The sequence below is a fragment of the Labeo rohita genome, chromosome 15 (genome assembly GCF_022985175.1).
Source record: "Labeo rohita strain BAU-BD-2019 chromosome 15, IGBB_LRoh.1.0, whole genome shotgun sequence".
In the NCBI taxonomy this organism is placed as follows: Eukaryota; Metazoa; Chordata; class Actinopteri; order Cypriniformes; family Cyprinidae; genus Labeo; species Labeo rohita.
Window position 1 is genome coordinate 16,503,881 of NC_066883.1, and position 23,590 is coordinate 16,527,470.

General features: G+C 36.5%; 1 protein-coding gene across 1 annotated transcript in view; it reads right to left on the minus strand.

Moving 5' to 3' along the window:
• Window positions 1-23,590, minus strand: part of supt5h (SPT5 homolog, DSIF elongation factor subunit) — a 29,357-nt gene that overhangs the window by 1,316 nt on the left and 4,451 nt on the right. Inside the window, exons 5-29 of the mRNA XM_051128556.1 lie at window positions 23,001-23,012; window positions 22,326-22,395; window positions 22,165-22,233; window positions 21,943-22,008; window positions 21,809-21,839; window positions 21,658-21,726; window positions 18,173-18,424; window positions 17,923-18,012; window positions 15,889-15,959; window positions 15,700-15,805; window positions 15,527-15,620; window positions 15,285-15,421; window positions 15,008-15,163; window positions 14,767-14,913; window positions 10,114-10,260; window positions 9,898-10,023; window positions 9,727-9,811; window positions 7,713-7,817; window positions 7,460-7,562; window positions 6,367-6,494; window positions 6,170-6,275; window positions 5,931-6,089; window positions 5,684-5,852; window positions 4,254-4,457; window positions 3,850-3,945 (exon numbers count right to left, since the gene is read on the minus strand). Of these exons, the coding sequence (XP_050984513.1) occupies window positions 3,850-3,945; window positions 4,254-4,457; window positions 5,684-5,852; window positions 5,931-6,089; window positions 6,170-6,275; window positions 6,367-6,494; window positions 7,460-7,562; window positions 7,713-7,817; window positions 9,727-9,811; window positions 9,898-10,023; window positions 10,114-10,260; window positions 14,767-14,913; window positions 15,008-15,163; window positions 15,285-15,421; window positions 15,527-15,620; window positions 15,700-15,805; window positions 15,889-15,959; window positions 17,923-18,012; window positions 18,173-18,424; window positions 21,658-21,726; window positions 21,809-21,839; window positions 21,943-22,008; window positions 22,165-22,233; window positions 22,326-22,395; window positions 23,001-23,012 (2,798 nt within the window). The remainder of the gene's footprint in view (window positions 1-3,849; window positions 3,946-4,253; window positions 4,458-5,683; window positions 5,853-5,930; window positions 6,090-6,169; window positions 6,276-6,366; window positions 6,495-7,459; window positions 7,563-7,712; window positions 7,818-9,726; window positions 9,812-9,897; window positions 10,024-10,113; window positions 10,261-14,766; window positions 14,914-15,007; window positions 15,164-15,284; window positions 15,422-15,526; window positions 15,621-15,699; window positions 15,806-15,888; window positions 15,960-17,922; window positions 18,013-18,172; window positions 18,425-21,657; window positions 21,727-21,808; window positions 21,840-21,942; window positions 22,009-22,164; window positions 22,234-22,325; window positions 22,396-23,000; window positions 23,013-23,590) is intronic.

Below are 23,590 nucleotides of genomic sequence, written 5' to 3' on the forward strand. Positions count from 1 at the left end.
AAACTTCTCATACAAATAAGATTAATACATCACTTGAAACTGTCAAGGGTACAAAAGATTTGTCACTTCAAAAAAAAAAAAAAAAAAAAAAAAAAAAATTCACAATTTTATACACTAACCAAAATTATAAATGAAACACTTTTGTTTTTGCCCCCATTTTTCATGAGCTGAACTCAAAGTGTGTTCTGAACTCACACCTGCGTTTGTTGTTCATAACATACGCCTGCCCATACCATAAACCCACCGCCACCATGTGCCACTCGATCCACAACGTTGACATCAGCAAACCGCTTACCCACACAACGCCATACACGCTGTCTGCCATCTGCCCTGTACAGTGAAAACCGGGATTCATCCGTGAAGAGAACACCTCTCCAAAGTGCCAGACGCCATCGAATGTGAGCATTTGCCCACTCAAGTCGGTTAAGACGACGAACTGCAGTCAGGTCGAGACCCCGATGAGGACGACAAACATGCAGATGAGCTTCCCTGAGACAATTTCTGACAGTTTGTGCAGAAATTCTTTGGTTATGCAAACCGATTGTTGCAGCAGCTGTCCGAGTGGCTGGTCTCGGACAATCTTGGAGGTGAAGATGCTGGATGTGAAGGTCCTGGGCTGGTGTGGTTAACACGTGGTCTGTGGTTGTGAGGCCGGTTGGATGTACTGCCAAATTTTCTGAAATGCTTTTGGAGACGGATTATGGTAGAGAAATGAACACTCAATTCACAGGCAACAGCTCGGGTGGACATTCCTCAGTCACCACGCCAACTGCACGCTTCCTCAAAACTTGCAACTTCTGTGGCATTGTGCTGTGTGATAAAGCTGCACATTTTAGAGTGGCCTTTTATTGTGGTCAGCCTAAGGCACATCTGTGCAATAATCATGCTGTCTAATCAGCATCTTGATATGCCACTCCTGTGAGGTGGATGGATTATCTCGGCAAAGGAGAAGTGCTCACTAACACAGATTTAGACAGATTTGTGAACAATATTTGAGAGAAACAGGCCTTTTTGTACATAGAAAAGTCTTAGATCTCTGAGTTCAGCTCATGAAAAATGGGGGCAAAAACAAAAGTGTTGTATTTATAATTTTGGTCCGTGTACATATTTTGGACTGTGTGGGTGCCATTATTTTGATTACATAAAACATTTGCTCTCTGTGAGCTACTGGTGCTACCTGTTGCTATTTTTACTGCAACACAACTCGGAAAATAAAAATACTGATATGATGACCACAGCTACTGAAAAAGCATACACTGTAAAAAATAAAAAACACAATTCGTTGAGTCAGCTTAAAATAACTTGTTACCCTGCTGCCTTAAAATTTTAAGTTGAGTCAACTAAAATAAGTTTAGTCAACTTGAAATGTTAAGTTGTACTAAGTAACAACTTAGATATTTGTGTTTGCTAAACTTAACAGATGGGTAACCCAGCTGCCTTAAAATTTTAAGTTGATTCAACTCAAATATCCAAGATGTCACTTAGTATAATTTAACATTTCAAGTTGAATAAACTTTTGAGTTGACTGAACTTAAAATTTTAAGGCAGCCAGGTTACAAATTATTTTAAGTTGACTCAACAAATTGTTTTTTACAGTGTAGGCTTAAACCAAATGCTGTACCACCGATTTTCCCCACAAAGAGTCTAAACGCCCCCTGAATCGGCATGTTTACATCATTTGTGAGCTCTTTCAGTAACTGTGGTCTACTAAAAGCCTCAAAAACATCAGGGCTGAAGTGGTGAGAACAAAGATGTGAGTCTTTAAGAAGTTTTATTCGTCCACAGGCATCTTCCCATTCTTTCTCCTCTTCTTATTGCTAAAAAAGCAGTGAAGACTTACATCTCTTCTCTTTTTGCCCTTCGACTGAAAATTACAACCAAAATCTACACAATGTAGCATTGTATCAGTAATTTATTTCCAGAGTTGTGTTACAGTAAAAACAGCAACAGGTAGCACCAGTAGCTCACAGAGAGCAACCATTTGACAGTTCAAAATATGTATAAAACAATGATTTCTCTCTGAAGGTACATCTTCTATACTTCTATCTTCTATACTTGTCAGCTTCATTAACTTCATCTTTGCAGTTGACACTGACTCCCAAAATTTTATGTCACAAAATGTGACCCTGGACCACAAAACCAGTTGTAGGTAGCATGGGTATATTTGTAGCAATAGCCAACAATACATTGTATGGGTCGAAAATATATAGGGGGATCAAAAATCATTAGGATATTAAGTAAAGATCATGTTCCTTGAAGATATTTTGTAAATTTCCTACCATAAATATGTCAAAACTTCATTTCTGATTAGTAATATGCATTGCTAAGAACATTTTCTCAATATAGATTTTCCCAAGATTTTGATTTTTTTTGCACCCTCATTTTCATACAGTTGTATCTCAACCAATATTGTCCTATCCTAACAAACCATACATCAGTGGAAAGCTTATTTATTCAAATAATGTATAAATCCTAATTTCAAAAAATTGACTGGTTTTATCGTCCAGGGTCACATGAATACTTTTATTCTACAGTGTCGATATATACATATTGCAATATAGTTACTTTTGCTTTAAATTAAGGTCTTTTTAATACCCATTTTTCTATACCATAGAAATTTCATAATTCTTGTCACCAGTGTATCACAAAAAACTAATTACAAGTTAAAAACAAAAGACAAGCAAACAGTCAACAATTAAATAAGAATAATAAACTAATTATAAGCAGTAGGACAAAAAAAATAAAAAAAATAAATTAAGAAACGCTACATACATTGCATTAAGTAATCAAATATATAAAAACACTGCATATTCTTCACTGTGTAAAATAAATATTTTAACCGGGTCATTTTTATAAATTCAACAATTTTTTCTTGTGGATTTTGTGTGACCCTGGACCACAAAAGCAGTCGTAAGTATACATCATCTGAATGATGTATGGTTTGTTATGATAGGACAATATTTGGCCGAGATACAACTATTTAAAAATCCAGAATCTGAGGGTGCAAAAAAAAACAAACAAACAAAAAAAAAAAAAACAAAATATTAAGAAAATTGCCTTTAAAGGTGTCCAAATTAAGTTTTCAGCAATGCATATTACTAATCAAAAATTAAGTGTTGATACATTTAAGGTAGGACACTTACAAAATATCTTTAAGGAACATGATCTTTACTGAAAATCTTGCCATAAAAGAAAAATCAATCATTTTGACCCACACAATGCATTTTTGGCTGTTGCTACAAATATACCCATGCTACTTAAGACTGGTTTTGTTGTCCAATGTCATATACTTAAATGTCTTTTATGTGAAATATCTTATCTAAATAAAAAACAATAACATGCATTTTGTATGATCCCTCTTATTTTGGTCAAATTATTAACATTTTGCAGATTTTGCAAGGTGTATGTAAACTTTTGACCTCAACTGTATATTTCTTCTTATTAAAAGTTACAAGTGTGATTTAGTCAAGAGCAGCGAGAGAATTTCTCTCTTTTGTTGTTTGATTAACATGAATGAAAGACAGCAAGAATATTAAGACTGCTGTCACTTTAAGAGCTGCCCAGATACAACATACTGTTACATGTGTTTTCTTTCTCAGCTTTTTGCTTTTACTTAAGACCTAACTTACTGTTTACAAGGCTACTTGCAAAGACAGGCTTTCTGAAATACAAGTGAGTGTATTTAACCATTCAAGGCCTATGAAGTGGTACAAATAACTGTTCAAAACGGTGTTCATAGAGCAAAAAAGACAAGATAAAATCAAATATTTTAATCAAAATAACGGACCTCGAGATTACCTAAAATCACAAGAAAATCAATCACGTTTGGTTCAATAAGTTAAGCAGTACCTTGTTGTTTTTGGTTGGTGTAACAGGTTCCAAGTGTTCACTTGAAATGCTAACGACCTTCTCTGTCTCTTGCAGGAAAACGGAGCACATCCCCCCCTACGTGAAAGAAGAAATTTCTCATGGATAAATCAGAGTACATTTGTGATGTCTTAACAACGACAAACAACATATCAGAACACGAATCATTGTAAAATCTAACATAGAATGGATTGTATCACAGAGACATAATCCACTGCCAAATCTTAAATCTGCCACGGGCATCTCAGCACAGCACATACAATATGCAAATCCAAACTTCACATGCTTCTGCCTGCAGGTTCTTGCTTTAAAATCACAGTACATCTAGATCCCAAAAAAAAAAAAAAAAAAAAAACAAGATTAAAATCATAATAAACTTCACTCACGGTGACACTCCTGATGACACCGGTTTGATTGATGACTCCTCCGTCTAGGAATGTGTCTTTCACACGCACCATGATATCTGTGGTGACCCAGTCGTTGGAGGCCTGGTCAATGTTAGATCCAGGGGTGTGAGGGTTGTAGCCTCCTGGAGATGGTGCTCCAGGAGTCATTGGACTGTACCCTACCGGACTGGGACTTGGACTCGCCTGAAGATCACATGGAGCACAGTTCAACTCAATACTGTTTGTGCAGCCAATTATCAGAGAAAAAAAAAAAAAAAAAAAAAAAAACGTATTGCTGCAAGCTAGTAATGTACAGAATTTGCATAAACCACTCATCTCGCTTCGTTTTCACTACTAGTTCTATCATGAGATGAACGTCATAAGATGAAGAAAAAAAAAAAAAAAAAAAAAAAAAATTACTGAAAAATATTTGATCTAGAAAAAATAAAAAGTTGTGATTTTCTAGGTCGATATGGCTAGGAACTATACTCTCATTTTGGCGTAATAATCAAGGAACTTTGCTGCCGTATCATGGGTGCAGGAGGCGCAATGATATTACACAGCCGTCAACTCTGCCGGCTGAAACTCTGCATCTACACAAACTTAGTGCGCTTAGTGCACTTTCAGGCGCTGCGTAATATCATTGTATATGGTCATTTTTGAGCGAGATGCTAACAGTCTAATCAGATTCAATGATCTATGCTAAGCTATGCTTAAAGTGCTACCGCCAGACCCAGAGATCGGCTGAATGGATTAAAAAAAAATGGTAAAACTCAACTGTTTAACTCTAGGGGAGTTGGACAATGAGCCTATTTTCAAAAAAAGTGGAGTGTTCCTTTAATGAAACCCAGTCCAGAGCATTCAGAACCTCAGACTAGGCAGAAGATTCACATTCCAGCAGGACAATGACCCTAAGCACACAGCAAGAGTGGCTTATAGACAACTCTGTGAATGTCCTTGAGTGGCCCAGCCAGAGCCTGGGCTTGAACGCAATCAAATATTTCTGGAGAAACCTGAAAATGTCAATGCCAAATGATTTCCCATCCAAGCTGACAGAGTTTGAGAGGTGAAGAGGTGAGGCGAAGAATGCCAGAAAATTGCCAAATGCGGATATGCGAAGCTTGCTGCATCACACCCAAAAAGACTTGAGGCTGTACAGGTGCTTCAACTAAGTACTAAGTTAAGCGGATGAACACTCTGAATGTAATGTAGTTATTTCATTCATAGTTATTTCATTGTTAATAAATTTGCAAAGCTGTCACAAATCAGTTTTTTGCTTTGTCATTATGGTGTATAGAGTGTAAATTGATGTGGGGGGAGAAAAAAAAAAAAAAAAAAAAAGTAATTTAGCATAAGGCTGCAACATAACAAAATGTGGAAAAAAAACTGAAGGGGTACGAATATTTTTGCAAGGCACTATATTATAGTACCTGGTAGGCCATGGGTGACGGAGTAGGGTGGTAACTGGCGGGCGAGTGCGTGTTTTGGTATCCCACTGGGCTTGGGGCCACTTGGTGGTAACTCTGTGGGCTGGGGCTTGGCTGGTAGGACCCTTGCGGAGAGGGCGCTGCATATGGGGAGTACTGGTCGGTGTTGTACCTAGGTTGCAAAAACATACTCAGTTTTAGATGTTCTCAAGCCAGAACAAAAGCATCCAGCATCTGAATGAGCCCTCACATGGCGGGAGTCCCAGGAGTCTGAGGGTTGTACTGAGGGTTGACCTGTGGGGAGGGTACTTCTGGGTAGCCAGGAGTCTGAGGGTTGGGCGTACCGCCATAGCCTTGAGGAGACGGAGAGGGCTCGTCATCATAGGCGAACTCGTATTCTTCATCAGGCCTGAAAACAGAAAAAAAACGACTTGAGGTATGTGGGACTGTTTGATTGCATGTGCGTATTTGTCTTGCTCTGCTTCTTACCGTGATGGTGTGTTTGGATTGTTGGGATCCCATGCGCCGCTCTGACCTGGCGTCCTGCTCCCATCGTGCAAAGGAGTCTGGGAGCCATAATGAGGAGTACGGCTTCCTGTGAGCAATTAAAGATGGGTTTAAAAATAATAATAATACTGTGTTGCAGAACACATAAGTTTAAAACAACATATTTTGGCATTTCTTACCATCGTGGAGGGGTGTCTGGCTACCATACATGGGGGTACGTGAGCCAGTTCCATAAATGGGCGTCTGGGAACCATACAACGGGGTTCGTAAATGGGTGGAAGTCCTTCCTTGTCTTTCTTTGCCACCGCTGATTCAAAGAAAGCAAAATGATTGTGGTGTTTAAAAAAAACTCAAAAAAAATTAAGGAGAACAAAAGTTAAAAACAGTCAAGATATCAAATATACACAACTATTTAAAAGCCTGAAGTCAGTAAGATATTTTTGCAAGAAATTAATATTTTTTATTTAACAAGGATGCAAGAAATTGATCCTGCTCACCAAGCCTGCATTTATTTGATCTAAAGTACAGCAAAAACTAAAATTTTGAAATATTTTGACCATTTAAAATTTTCTACTTCAATAAATTTTAAAATGTAATTTATTCCTGTAATTTTAAAGCTGCGTCATTACTCCAGTCACATGATCTGTCAGAAATCATTCCAATATACTGAACATTTATTATTATAATTATGATGTTGAAAACAGCTGACTAGAATTTTTTCAGGTTTCTTTGATGAATAGAAAGTTCAGAAGAACAGCCTTTATCTGAAACAGAAATCTTTCACTTTTGATCAATTTAAAGCATCCTTGTGACACTGAACACTGGAGAAATGATGCTGAAAAGTCAGCTTTGCATCACTATAATAAATAACATTCGAAAATAAATTCAAATAGAAAGCAGGTGTTTTAAATAGTAAAAATATTTCACAATATTACTGCTTTTGCTGTATTTTGGATCAAATAAATGCAGGCTTGGTGAGCAGAAGAGAATTAAAAACATACCTACCAAGCAATCTGGGGTATGTAATATGCAAATATGTTCCAGGATTAACGCATGCCCAGTCTAACGTGTTATGAGGCAGAACTGTCGAACAGTGGCTGGGAGACTAAGAGCTAGGATTCTCGTGTAAAAATGTGTTGTGGTGTAAATGTGTTAAGCAGAGCCGAGTCTACTGGCTTTTATTGGCAGCTAGTAGTCATAAAATTAGCCACATGGTGGAAAAAACTAATGTGGAAGCAGAGAAAGTATAAATGCTTGTGCACGACAGCATACACAGTTGTAAGACGCTGTCGGTCCACAGAGATGGTCTGGCAAGTTGAGTGGAGCTCTACCCTAGCGGTTGATTCTGTGGCATCCTTCACCACTCCAATATAGCCTGTGGAAATTAATAAGAAGTTAGGAAACCTGTGGCTTACATGAAAACAAGACATAAAATGAATGGACACTGAAGCCACACTTAACACGTTATAAAATGCGAAGCAATTTATACAAAAATACTATTTCACAAAAAAATCCTTCATTTAACCTTTGTATGGTCCCTGGGATATACGGACGGTCTGCCCAATCAGATCATTGTCTCGTCGCCCACGGCCCCGACCCATTCCACCACCTCCGCCCCTGTGCTGCTGACCTGGAACGAACACCAGAAAACAATAGATGAGATTTATATCAATGATACGGTTCAAATAGGGATGAGCGATACAAGCAAAAAATATCACAATATCGATAATTATCACAAAGTTTCATATTTTTATTTCTTTATTTCTTGAAATTTGTAGAAAACATACCAGTAATTGTGATTATAAACTACTCTTTATGGTCAGAACATGAAACACTTCACACTTTCGAATTCTTACACTTTTCCAATCATTTTTCCTTTTCCACTTTTAAATAATAGGCTCATTTTCCAACTCCCCTAGAGTTAAACAGTTGAGTTTTACCATTTTCGAATCCATTCAGTCAATCTCAGGGTCTGGCGGTAGCACTTTTAGCATAGCTTAGCATAGATCATTGAATCCGATTAGACCGTTAGCATCTCGCTCAAAAATGACCAAAGAGATTCCATATTTTTCCTATTTAAAACTTGACTCATCCGTAGTTACGTCCTGTACAAAGACAGGTCATTTCTAGGCCAATATGGCTAGGAACTATACTCTCATTTCGACGTAATAATCAAGAAACTTTGCTGGCTGCAACTCTGCATCTACACAATCTTAGTGCCGGTCGCTTTCAGGCGCTACGTAATATTATTGTGCCTGCTGCACCCATGATATGGCAGCAAAGTTCCTAGAAAAATCGCAACTTTTCATTTTCCGTCAGTCTTAGTACACGATGTAACTACAGAAGAGTCAAGTTTTAAATAGGAAAAATATCGCGTTATATATGGTCATTTTTGAGCGAGATGCTAACGGTCTAATCTGACTCAATGATCTATGCTAAGCTATGCTAAAAGTGCTACCGCCAGACCCAGAGATCGGCTGAACGGATTCGAAAACGATAAAACGTAACTGTTTAACTCTAGGAGAGTTGTACAATGAGCCTATTTTCAAAAAAAGTGGAGTGATCCTTTAAAATAAATATCTCAATATAAAAGTTTTGAGAAATATTTAGTACCGGCATGTTTTAATATGCATGAAGCAGATTGGTGTTGTCTGACTTTGATGACATGCATCTTTAGCACAGTTTGCAGTGAAGCCTGCAATATTAATAATAATACATCTTTTTGTTTTGAAATGCACATTTGACAGCAGCTTGAGTTGGTAAGCAGATCGATATTTATATCCATTATCAAAAATGGTAACATCAGTAAAAATAGTAACAACCTCATTTTTAGATGGTGAAATTAATTTTTTCTGAACGAGTTCTATCAACATTAACCACTGGTCTTCCATAATAGCATACATTTAGATCATGGTAACACAGTTAAAATAAAACATATAGCAAATACCATGGTAAAAATATAATTATGGTTTTCAGGTATTTTTATGAAAAACACATAGAATAAATGCACAAATGCTCTAGATTAAATCACAAAAATACTGTTATGTTCCATTACTCCTTTAATACATGTCTATATTAATGATATAATAAACAATTCTGACACAACACCATGGTGTAGTTAGTGTTACCACAATAAATCTACAGTAAATGTTGGCAATTTGTAGACTGAAAAGCATTCTGGGTGTTATCATTGAGCACAGTGTTTCTCCTGCGCTGTTTCATCTGGCTTTTTCATTTGTCGCTGAGTTCAAACACAACATCTCACAGTGCTGTTTTAGTGCATGCATGACAGAGACTCATCAGCAAGTAAGCTCACGCTGTGCTACCATTTGTACTTTGAGCCGAGTGGATAAACGGTCAGTGTGGCACGCTTCAAAAGAGTCCTGCTGCTTCGTTACGCTTGTGGTGCTTTAACATTGTAATGAACACTGAAATATTATCAGAGAAACCCACTTGTGATTGTAAAATCCTCTTGCATGATTTGAGCCTCCAACAGTTCAATAAAAGCCCTGATCTTCAACCTTTGTGAAATTGCTTACCGCCTCCGCCAGGATGCATTGGGCTGCTGATGCGTGGACTCATAGGAGCAAAGCCTCCCACTGTAAAATTGGTCACATCTCTGGGCTTTGGAAACAAAAGGGGGCTGTTTTACAACAGTGAAGTTTGGAAATGTGTAAGATCAGTCCACAGATGTAGTGGAACAGACCTACCTTGGAGCCGCCCGCCAGAACAAGGTGGCGTGCTTTACAAACAAACATGCCTCCGTTTTCAACCAGCTTCTTGCAGTGAAGAAAAGCAAAGCCTCTGAAGATGTGGCGAATTTCACCTTCACGGCCCTGACGGATCACAACAATGAGAATATTAATTCCTCCAATGCGGTTCTGTTATATAATGACAAATCTTTATCCATGGTCTCTGGTAGTTACCGAATGAGGTCCATCGATGACTTTCACAATATCCTTCACGTGGATGTTGTTTTGCTCAGAGTCGAGAGCGACAGCAAAGCGGTTGTCCTTCCGTCTATTTACTGCCTGGTGGCGTACAGTTAAAACCTTCCCGTGCATGTTCAGAACCTAAAAATGAATCATTATGAAAGCATTCAGAAAGCAGAAAAATTAACCCACTCAATATGACCGCTGTAGAAAGTGAAGTTAGGTATGTATTAAAGGTATTTTCATTAAAAAATAAACAATGTTAAAAAAATACCTGGTAAAAGCAATATGTCTTGCAATAATGTTTTTCACGCTCTTTAATGTGGCAGGACAGATTGCTGTATTCATGTAAATCAAGCGTCTTTTCGATTACAACGAGACATTCGTTTAATTAAAATAGACTGTTTTCTTCATGTAAATTCCACCACCTACTCCGTAAAAACATCTGTGGCAGCCAATCTTTCATTCCTCACATGTATTTATTAAAAAACAACAATGAAACGTTCTAAATGTTGACGTGGACTCTGACTTGTTAACATAAATTACACTGTTGTGAAGAAAGACATGAACATCTTGGATGACTGATTCACATGCCATTTAAACTGAGGCGAATACAGCGTTCTGTCATGCCACATTTAAAAGCATGAAAAACACATTATTGTAACAGATATATTGTATTTTGTAGATTGTTTGTATTTCGCTATTAAACTGACAGATTTTGAAAGCTGAGACTTTGGAATATCTCCCTCAATAGGCTAGAATATACTCTCAAAATATAACAACTTTAATCTCGTAATTGCTACGAATAATTCTCGAAACATTTTGATGTTACTCTCGTAATCTTAGACTTTTTTTTTTTTTTTTTTTTTTAACGTGACATTAAAACGCCGTCCTAAATTAGAGATGCTTTTGATTATTAATATTTAATGAAACCTTAAAGGAAAACAGAATTTGGTAAAAATAAAACAGAGGGGGAAATGTGAGGGAAAAAAAACAAAAAAAACAAAACATTTTGTAGGGCATTTTAAAAAATGTTTTTTGTTAAACCTGTTAAGTATAGTTGCGTGATTTAAATTAATTGGACATTCTTTTTGAATACTACAATTTATTTTAACCAATAAAACAGAAAATCCAGAAATATTAAAACTGTAAAAAACTGAATTTGGAAAAAAATGAAATGGATTTCATAGGGCCCTGCTGAAGTAATGGCTACTGTCTATTAATCTATATCAAAATCGAAAACCGTTCTTTAAATTAGGGATGTCTAATAGAGCCGCACACTAATGCAGCAAACATGTCAGCAATGTGGAAGCATTTAAAACTGTCCCAGAAAGATGTAAAAATCATTAGGCCTACAAGCCCTGAAAGAGGGATACTGTTTAGCACTGCATCGCATGTCTTCAATGAGAAGAGGATGTGGTGGTTGTTGCTGGTTACTGTTTGATGACTGAAATCACGAAATGGCCTTAAATCATTAGTAAATAAACTACAGAAGGTTATGTTTTCCAGGTTTTCGAAGGTTATGTCAGAAGTGCTGTAAGAGCTTGTTAGCCAGAGTTCAAGTCCAAAGTGCAAAAATCTGCGCTGAAACAGTGCAATGAGAATCATTACTAAATCTTCTACTGCCAACAAAAAGTACTGAGGTCTTCTTGCGGGTTTCCATCAAAATAGAAGTCGACATTCATAAATGTTAGTACTGTACTTTTACTGTTGTTCTGTCGAATAAAATAAAAAGACAAAAATAATGATAATAATTACAACATCTCTATTAATACGTTTATTATAACATTCACACATAATGTTCAAACTGGGATCTGTAATATTTTCTAATGTTTTAAAAGAAGCTAGGCTTTAAATGCAGGGCTGCATTTATTTGTATTTATTTAAAAAAATATGACCCTGCACCACAAAACCAGTTATAAGGGTCCATTTTTCAAAATACATCTGAAACCTGAATAACCATGAATAAGCTTGATGAATGATGTATGGTTTGTTATGATAGGACAATATTTGGCCGAGATACAACTATTTGAATATATGGAATCTGAGGGTGCAAAAAAAAAAAAAAAAAAAAAAAAAAAAATTAACCACCTTTAACAGGGTTGCTGCAGGATTTTTAAGCTCAAATTTAAGACTTTTTAAGACCTTTTTTAAGACCTGCACAAATAAAATTAATACCATATGAGCAGGGTAAGGCAATGTCTATGGTTAAATATTAAACTGTAAAATGACTAAACTACTGTGAAAACTGATTTACAGTTCAGATTTTTCACAAAAACAAAAAGTTGTATAAAGTGATACACTTCACATTTCTTTAAAGTATCAATTTTTAAGAAGAGTCAAAACTTTACTTATATTAATTGAAACAATTATCATTAATAAATTATTATATTAATTAAAAAAAAAACATACAAATACATGTTAGTGTTTAGATTTTTATGATGAATTATCTTCTTAATGATCCACCAGTTCACATTTACAGCTCTGCATGTTTAGAGGGTAAAAACATGGGTCGCTTTTCGCTTTGGTCTGAACAAAAACAACCCCAATACTATGTTCCTGCAATACCAGAGGCTGCAGTTCTAGGACCACATTTATAGGACCCTATTTTTTGGGACAGTGCCATCTAGCAATTATATTCCAACAAAGAAATATCAAACAGACGCAAAGACTAGATTCATTGAAACTACTAATTTTTTTTTATTTTGCCATTTTATTTTTAATGTAAAAGCTCACATAAACTTGAGTGTTCAAAGGGGTGTCAGAAATCTCCATTTAGCCCATTTAACTGTAAAAAACAGTTCATTGTGCTGCTGGATGTTGTAAATTAGTATTTGTATTCAAATTATTTTAAATTTATTGAAATACTAATAAACACACTAATTTGTATGGCAATTGTTTTACCGTTTACTTCACTTTGTTAAGTGGGTCACACGTCAGACATGAAGCGCAGCAGCTAATGAACAGAAATCTAGAATATACTGAAATAAATTAGACTAAATATTTCAAGAGGGTTACCCAGGGGTAAGTTTAGGATTAGGAGCTGGTTAGGACAATAATTAAGTGTATATAATTAAACAACTGCATTTAGTATTTTCTTAAAAATAATATACAGATATTGAATAGCAACTGCTATAAATAGTATGAGCTGTTAATGCATACATACGACAAATAAATAAAATAAAATAAATAAATAATTAAAAAAAAAAATTACAGGGTGAAATGCGGTCCTGAAACTACAGCCTCCTGTATTGTAAGAATACCCTACTCAAAACAACAGGCATATTGAAAATGCACATTCAATCTCTGCCAGCAGATGGCGCATTCGGAACTGCAGACATGTGTTTCCCCGGTAACCGCAGTACACAAAGCAGCTCAGCACCGGACTTTGAACGTGCAGCGCTCATGTTTATTTAACGAAATCACAGCCTTTTGAAGTTTAATCATGACACTAAGCTGTATCGCAATTCTGGTCTTCCCGTGCCTAAAATTTAAGACCTCTTAATCATAATTAAGACTTTCTTGTACAATTTAAGACTTTTTATGACCTTAAATTTGATAAACTAAATTTAAGACTTTTTGAGGACCCGCGGCAACCCTGTTTAAAGTCATCTAAATGAATATTCTCTTAATAATGAATATTACTAATCAAAAATTACATTTTGTTATATTTACGGTAGGAATTTTACTAAATATCTTAATGGAACATGATCTTTACTCAATTTCCTAATGATTTTTGGCTGACTGCTACAAATATAACCCAGCAACTTAAGACTGGTTTTGTGGTTCACAAATAAATGCCTGATTCAACAAGGGGGTCTTAAAAATGGCCAAAGAATATTATTTTACTAACTTAATTATTTTTTTTATTTAAATTATTAAATTATTAAATTATTTATTTAAATTATTAATTATTAAAATTATTTCTTTGTTGGCAAACTATAATTATCACACTACAATGTTAAAAATGTTCAGTGTTGAGTAAATATTTGTAACTTTTTGTTTTGCAATTTTTCTCTTTTCTCTTTGAAAAGAAAGACAAAACTGTGAAAGGGGAGGGGGGGGAGGTGGTTATTCAGCCTTTTGTTCGGTTTCGGCCTTGAATATTTGCCATGTTACTGTTTTTACTGTATTTTTGAACAAAGATATTCTTGGAAAGCATAAAAGACTTCAAAAACATCTTATGACCCCAAACCTAAGAACAGTAATGTGTCAAAGTTATTTATCCAGACACATTGCAAGAATTGTTTTACAAGCATACAGAATAGGTAATAAAATAGCAAATTTTTATAATTTTATAAAAAAATACATAGAAATGTTGCTTTAACTGAGACGTACAATTTTTCATGCCGAGATAAAATGTTTGGCAGCTCAAGTATGAACCTTAACCACCTACTCAATCCTTCTTGTTGACCCCAGATTCATGATAAACTGCTGTTCCTGCTGATAGGACAATATTGTTGAAATACAAGCTTAGGGCCTGTACTTGCATGGCTACAACAAGCTGCTCTGGGGTTTTGGCAGGAGTAAACTCAGAGGGACTATGGTGAAAAGTGTGCTGTTGCTGTGAAGAAACATCCAGCAAGTGTATACTACTGAATTTAGTTTCCATTACACTTGAACTTGTCGTTTTCTCTTGAACTTTACCTGGAAGGTCTCTCTTTCCAGCCTGACAATGACACCTACAGTTTGGGGGTCCAATTGTACCAGCTCTCCCCACTCATGCTGGCCTCCTGCATCCACACCAGAGGCAGTCTCCGAGCACAGCTGCAGGTCCCGGGGCAAGACCTTCAACTGGAACAAACAGAGGAATCATATGAGACGGAGAAGACACAACATTGACTGTAGCATAGTTTGCGTTTATATCATTATATAGTTTGAAACCTACCTCATGCATGGTGAGATCAGAGAAAAGAATGACAAAGTTCTCCTCCACACGGACTATGAGGCCTGTGTCACCTTCGAAACGCCCTGCGATAACCTTCACATGATCACCCATACGGAAGTACTTTCTCAACTCATGAGCTGGAAACTCAAGAGGGTCCTAAGGAAAAATAAGATAGATTTGAATTCAATTCAGTGGCACAGAAATTACACACTTTACAACGTAAGAGACAATGATTTGCATACTGGCACTGTCTTTATGCAGCAACAGATTTAATCACCTTGAGATCTTCATGCTTGGGCATGATGGTGATCTTGTTGCCATCCACACTCAAGATTTTACCCTGAAGGTTGATCAACTCCCCTTCACACACTTCCACATTATCTCCTGCTTGGAGGTTGTGCTCACGCTCCTTACCTGCATTTATAAAATCCTTGTAATTGAATTTGCAAACATGTATGCGCAGAAGGATTGCTCAATATATTGGCAACAAAAAATGATCTGCTGTCTGTATACATGTACCTGTTGTCTCTGTGACTACTTCAAGGTCAATCCCTTCTGGCTGGTCCTCAAACTTCTCCAGCTCCGACAGAGTGGGTTTGACCCCTTCTGTGATCTATGCAAAAAGACAGACGGGTTGAACCAGCGAACCAATAAGGTGAAATTAGCACTAGAATGAGCATAAGGGCTCTTACCACAGCAGACATGGCAAAGCTTTTAAACAGGAAGCCTTTGCGGCTGTATCGGTTGCCTTCAAAGATCATGAAATCACCGTCATGGCTGACCTCACCACTGAGGGACCTGTAGAGCAGAGCGTGTGTCAGAAGGGCTGACATGTTTCAATAGGTTTGATTATGAAAGTCAAAATCGAAGTGCTATTTTACCTGATCTTTTCAGCATCAAAAAGCCTCTGAGGTGGCCTCTTAAACTTCTTTCTCTTTGCAAACCAGTCTTTCTGTAAGATGAACGACAAAGCCGGGGTCAGATCACTAAGTCGTCACATAGAGTATATAACTAATGCTGTAAATCAATTAAAAACGAATCACATTTTTACTAAACACCTAACTTTAATGTTTTTAAATACTTTTCTCTTTAAGTAACTTTACATTCAATCTTCAAATTAATGTAGAAACAACAAATACAGTATATTTTTGTAACATTTGTTAAATTTTTTTTTTTTGACTGAAGGCGAGTATTCACTGATACCAATATTACCTCTAGGATTTTTTCCCCCTAATATTTAACCACTGACTATAGTCATGCTCTTTAGGTTTTCACCAAACTTGGCGCTGTGCATTATGGCCAAACATCTCCACTTCGGTCTCGTTTGTTCAAAGGACATTACTCTAAAAGATTTGTGTTTTGTTCAGATGCAACTTTGCAGACCTAAACTGTGCTGCAATGTTTTTTTTTAGATAGAAGAGGCTTTCTTCTGCCAAGCCTTCCAAACATGCCATTTTTGTCCCATGTTTTTCGAATGGTATTGTCATGAACTTTATCATTTAACATGTTAACTGAGGCCTGTAGAGTCTGAGGTGTAGTTCTTGCCATTTCTCTGAGCTTTACATGGTCTGATCTTGGGGTGAATTTTCTGGGACGTCCACTTCTGGAAGGAGAGGTGTCTGTGTTAAATGTCTTCCACTTGTGAATAAACTTCAAATTGTTTGGAAATGGCCGTATTACTCTTCTCAGATTGATGGCAGCAACAATTGCTTCTCTAAGATGATTGCTGATGTCTTCCTCCTTGACATTGTGTTAACACACACTCAGGCTCCAGACCAGCAAACTGCCAAAGCTTATGCTTTTATAGAGGCGCTCAGACTTGCTGATTATCAGTTAATCAAAGGTATTTGATTAGCAGTGCTTGACTGTTATTTACCCTCTTAATTCCAATGTAAACAGTAAGGGTGTCCTAACTTTGTCACACATGACTTATTTTTGGGGGTTGGAGGCTGTATTTTTGTTCAGTAAATAATGACATGTGTTGTTGTTCATCTGAGGTTTTATTTTCAAAATTAAGCCAAGGACCAGTTTTTTTTTTTGTTTTTTTAATGATGTCCTGATACGGACAACCATGTAATTCAATAGGGTGTCCTAACTTTTTCACATGACTATATATATATATATATATATATATATATATATACACACACACACACACACATATATATATATACTTATATACTTACATTTCCAAACATTCTGTTTGCCATTAATTGTAATAATCTAGTGAGATTTTTGTTTGCACAAGGAGTCTGACAACAGCCAGTGCTCCACACAGAGATCTGATCTCACCATCATCCTGTCTGTCTCTGGAATGACATAAAGAAACAGAAAAACTGAGAAAGACTAAATCCAGAAGAACTGTGTCAACATCTCCAAGATGTTTCAAGTAACCTACCTACAAAGCTACCTGAAAAACTATGCACAAGTGCACACAGGCCAAAAGCTGCTTTAAACGCAAAGGATGGTCACATCAAATGCTGATTTGTTTTAGTTAATAGAAGTTCTTTGATAAAGAAAATCTATTTATGACATTGTTTTTGACAGCATCCTCATTTTATGTGCCTAACTGCCTAAAAATTTTAACAGTACTGTAGCTTTGTAGGTATAGGTCTCTTAAAGCATCTTGGAGATGTTGCCACAGTTCTTCTGGACTTAGTCTGTCTCCGTTTTTTCTGTTTCTTAAGACAGACTGGATTAAATTTGATGGAGAGATCAGATCTCTGTTTGCACAAGGAGTCTGACAACAGCCTGTGCTCCATACAAAATATCACTGGATTATTATAATTAATGGCAAAATTAATATATATATATATATATATATATATATATATATATATAAAAATTAATGACTCCACACTTTTGAATGGTAGCATAAATATTGGTATAATATATATTGTGATAAAGTAACCTACCATACTCATCCTCGCTTTGATGCGATCCAAATCAATGCGAGGAATCATTTTCAGTGAGATTGTATTCTGGCTTGGTTCAACATAGTCCACCTAAAGCACATAAATACATGCATCAGATGTTTTCCTGGCACATATGTAGAGCTGTATGAGTGATAAATCAAATAACGTAATACAAAACACAATATCTAGCACCCCTATTTGGGAGATACTTCCTTTATCACTAAACAGCCAAGTTTTCTGGTGTACCCACCTGGGCAATGTCATCTTTATAAAGGCCTCTCTTGAGACGAACCCAAGACTTGGGTTTAAGGTTAGTCACTTCCTTAACCACCTTCAGCACATCTGTCATCTCTTTAATGGGCACCATCTGCTGGTTCCAGAAGCCCATGCGCAGGTTTCCAACACCCTCAATGGCAGCCTTGACATGGGTCTGCTTGTACGCCTCCACATAGATATAACCTTTGACATGCTCAGGGGCCACCACTGATTTGATTTGAAGTGGCTGTGGAAAAAAAACAAAAAACAAAAACAAAAAGCACAACTTATTGGTACCACACACATTCCAGCAATTTTACACTCAATATACAATATACTTTTCGCATATTCTCCTCTCCTGGCCTACAATTATGACTTTGAAACATCTGTTTTCAGAAAATCATCAAAGAGCAAGAAAAAAAAAAAAAACGTACAGAAAGCAATGTTTATACAGTTCTGTGCCTTACACAATAAAGACTGAAACTGTGCAAATCAAAAGAACTGGCAGCACTACAGGTATTAGCCAACTATGGCGCTAACACTGGCAGTAACAACACATCTTAAGTTAAAGGGGTCATGAACTTTATGACTTTGAACCTTTCTCTGAGGTCCACTTATAATGTTAACAAGATTTCTACATCATAACACACAATAATTTAGAAGTAATAGGCTATTTTCTGTCCTGTTTTGACAGCCCTTATCAGGACGCTTTGTTTGAATAGGCATGTTGGATTGCAGACCCAGACTTCTGAGCCTGCTATGACTGGCTAATATAGCCCTCTGCTATGATTGGCTGACAGTTGTTTATGTTTGACAGCCTACACCTTATACAGATGGACGCTGCTGTGATTAATGCTGTGATATTACTGTCAGATCCAACATAGTCAGCATTGCCTTTTAGTTTCAATCTTTCTTAAATCCTGCATCTAATTGCGCCTTGTTTATAAACAAATCCACGGTGAATTTAAGTGAACAAAGGACCAAGTTCTTACTGGTTAACTGGTTTCGCTGTCTTACTACATTGTACAAAAACCACATCCTCTGCATTGGCTTCCTTCTGATTATGAAACATTATGAAAGAGTGGATGAACTTTCCATCAAGACACGTCTTAGCCTGGCTCTTGTCCCGACAGCTTATCAGAATTCTTGGCACGAGTCAGACACAAACCAGTCCCAAAAAAAAAAAACCTATACTACTTTTTCAGCTATTAAAACAGTTCAGTTGCACATGGAATGGCAAGTGATTATATTTCGTTTTGTTTTTTTATTAAGTTGATTCAGAAAAAAGACTGAAGCACTTTTTGTTTGTTAAACATATGTTTTTTTTTAAGTAACGCCCAAGTGGCCAGCAAATGACTGATCATAGTCTGTCTGATCAATTTTGCCTTTTCAAATCATCGTGCCAAACTAAAATCTATAGATATAAAACAGTTCAAGCATAAAACTATGTTAGTTTAAACGTTAAACCTAGACAAATGTGTGCTGTTGGGCTAATAGCCAATTGACTGTGCAGAGAGTGGAAGCTGAAGCACGCTTTGGAGGACATAGAGGTGCCAGCGTGATCACTTTTTTTCAGTGGAAACAATTTAAAATATTCCATTTTTTGCTTATAAAGGTAAAAGTAATACATCATTTGGAACTGTAAAGGGTCTACTTTTATCTGTGTGCACTCACAATATCAACAAAACGTTGCAAACGGTGCTTTTATAAAATAAAGAAAACAAACATAATGCGCTTTCTGTCGTCTCAACAGGAACGCTTCACAAAAATTAACCGAAACTCAGCGAATACATACCTCACAGACATGATAAATACATCTATAGAAAGCTTTAAGTTACTACTTAATGAAATAAAACAAATCGAAAACAAAAACTCTTTCATTAAGATGCACTTCTCTCTAAAGGCGCGTCCAAAGAGGAGATGACTTCATCCTTGTGACACTGACTCAGAAAACACTAGTTTATTAATAAATAATTCAAAAATCTCCTTACTGTTTCCCCCCAACACATTCATGGTAATAACTTGTGCCGGTGCTTTGCGACAAGCTTTAGCCTACTGCGTTCGCTTGAACGCAGAACTGTTCCAGCTGTGCTAAAGGCACACTGGCTGCTGCTGCTTACGGAGACACTAAACACCTTGGCCTCAAAAAGTGAAAGCGAAAGTGAAGTCTCGTATTGTTTCCACGGTTTTGCCTTCTTGCAGTTGAACCATTTAAAATCACAAATGCGTATACAGAAATCAAGGAACAAAATCGTAAACAAAATTCTTGACTGCACCTGATTTACAAAACTGGAATAGCTTTATGACTCTCAACCATCCTACTACAAAAAATAATTTCATTCTTGCATGCAAAAAGACCTGTATGGTAACAGTGTGGCTGGGTAAAATGCTTTGGCAACTTACTAGATTTAATGTAAGTAGAGTAATTTAATTACTTGAGTAATTTAACGCGTTATAATTTCCAAATGAGCAATTAGAGTATAGTTACAGGCATGCGTTACTGCTGTGTTACATCATTACCGACAAAATGTGTTTGATCATCTAGATTTCAAAAAGGGTGTTGGCTAGAACATGCAACATCCTCTACCTGAGACCTATTTTGACTGGTAAGCACCTGTGAGGCGGATACTATCAATGAAACAAAGTGAGCATGGAGAGACGAAAGGACGTCTTGTCCAGGTGCAGGTGCGGGCGCGGGCAGGCAGAGGCTCGTGTGGGGGATGCGATAGAATAAAATGATTTGCAGGGCTCACGCAAAATAAAAATATATAAACATAAAATATCTCTAACAAGTGAATTGCTATTCATGTATTGAATAAAAGCAACAAGTACAACTAATATAAGACAAGAAACGATTAACACGCATAAACATAGGCAGAGTTTCTATTTATAACACGTGTTTGCAACGAACAATGCTGATTTCTGGAATGCAATGGACAATCAGAGAATCCACTCACCGCTCGAAATGTTGTGCATTCTGCAACCACACACGCAGCAGCCTATTGCTTTTAGTAAAGATAACAGTGGTTTGTGAAAGTTGATGCTTTAATAACATTTTATCGGGAGCGTTTATGCTGGGATATTGCTGGCAACACACAAACTTACTATTTCACATAAATTTCGTGGATGTACAGAAAAAAAAAAGTAATGAAATAAAGTAATCAGAACAGTAATTTGATTACTTTTAAAATCAGTAATTTAATTACATTTTCAGAGCAACTTGCCCAACACTGACGTCAATATACGATAATATTGTCATATCGCCCAGCCCTGCATTCTACTACCTGTCATTTTTTTTTTCAAATTGGCTTCAATAAAAAGCTGTTTGTAGACTAACAAGAAAGTTTTGAGTTCTGAAACTTGGATGTTTTTATAGCACAATGACCTCTACTTCATATATTTATTTTTTTAAATGATCAAGGGAATTTTGATTTCTCAGTTCATGGCCCCTCTAGGACAGATGAACTGTGGAAAACCTACCGTGTCAGTGCACTGATAAGCAATGAACTTTCGCATCAAGGCGATAGCAGTTGCTCTCTCCTCTCCAATCTGCAAAGAAACAGCAGAATTAAACCATGCAGCCTCATCACAGCACCCATAAAACACATGTTAGATCGTGTCCAATACTAACCTTACACTTAACGGTCCACAAATTAGGATCCCTGCAAAAAAATAGACAGATTGCCTAACACAAGCCCAGTGGACCTCACAGAAATATTTAATTCAGTATGTTTAATCATCAATAAATTGAATTATTTGTCATACTTGACCCCAGGAAGCAACTGCTGCTGGGTGATGTCATCAGAAAGATCCTCAGAGCCGCCATAGAAACTGAAGAAAACAACAGAACAAGCACATTAAGCTACAACCAAAGAGGTTAATGCAGCAAAACCAAAATTCCTTTCATTTCAAAACATGCACGTGCTGAATCAAGTCACCTGTTTCTAAAAGTACCAGACATATTAAAGATGAACTCTGTTGACTTACTGCTCGCCCCCTGAGGACTTGGCATATTTTCGCATGTAATACTCGCCCAGAGCTTCCTCACGTGAATCTCTAAAGAGAAAAACAGGTATTCAGGCATTTAGTGACTTCCACACATCAGATTCAGCCATGTGAAAGAAGTGTGTACTGAGCAGCCGTCGCACCTCCAGAGATTTTGCAATCTCCTTGAACCAGAGTGATCCTCATCCAGAACTACATGGTCAATGTTGGAAACTAACAGATGAAAACAGAATAAACAATTATATGACAAAAAATTATATTGTGGCTAGAAAAGAAAACAAGAAGTGTCAGTAGCTACGTTTGCATGCGGTGCAATAATCCATTAATAATTTGACTACTTAAGAAATTACTCAAGCTGAATGATCTGATTAACTTCAATCCAAATGAAAAAAAAAAAAAAAAGAGGTGGTGCAGATCTTCTGATTCCTTGCAATTATTTATTACAATTTTTTGTTGTGGAAGTAAAATTAACAAAACTTAAAAGCATTGTTCACTACCGTTCAAATGTAAGTAAGGGTTTTTTTTTTTAATTCTTCTAATTTTTTAAAGTCTCATGCTCACTAAAGATGCAATAATTTAATCAAAATTTAGTAAAAACAACATTATGAAAAAAAAAAAAAAAAAAAAAAAAAAAAAAAAAAAAAAAAATCACAATTTATATTTTCCTATTTTAAAATCAAATTTTTTCCTGTGATGCAAAGATGAATTGGTATCGTGCAAGCAGTAAGCGCATGTAAACACAGCTACTGAACACATGGTTGACATATGTGTTGAAAATAAATGAATATCCATGCACACCAGAAGATTCAAGCACATACCTTCAGCCTCTTCTGCTCAAATCCAGAGTTGAGGGAGGATAGGAGGAACATGAGCCATAATACAAAGTCATGTGCACACAGCATTTCAGGCAAGGGCATAGACAGGACCAGGTAAACAGAAATAAAAAGGGAAATTACCAATGATGGGCAGGCTTACACATGTGGTATATTTTAAAGATGGAAACTACATGATAATGATGTCATGTCGCTGTTAGCTGATGCAATACAATAAGCACACTGGAATACTACTAAATATGAGGAATTGGGTTTTGTTGTGTTCAAAGGAGCATTTTCAGGCAAATTATCATATTCGGTTCCCTTTCAGAACTCTGTCAGTGCCCTCCATACAGTCCCCTGATTAATGAATGGTGCATTTTAAAATGAGAGTTTTAGCCTTAATGTTCTTATGGAACATATGTGGATAATGCAAAGTAGAAAGTGTACCGCAAAAAAATGTATTTGCCATCCACGCTCCTTGTTTGGAAATTTAAGCAAATTAAACATTAGCCAAACAACTTTAAACATCACAAACAAATGTTAGAGGGGTGCAGATCATGGGTATGGATTTTACCGAATGTGAAACAATGACT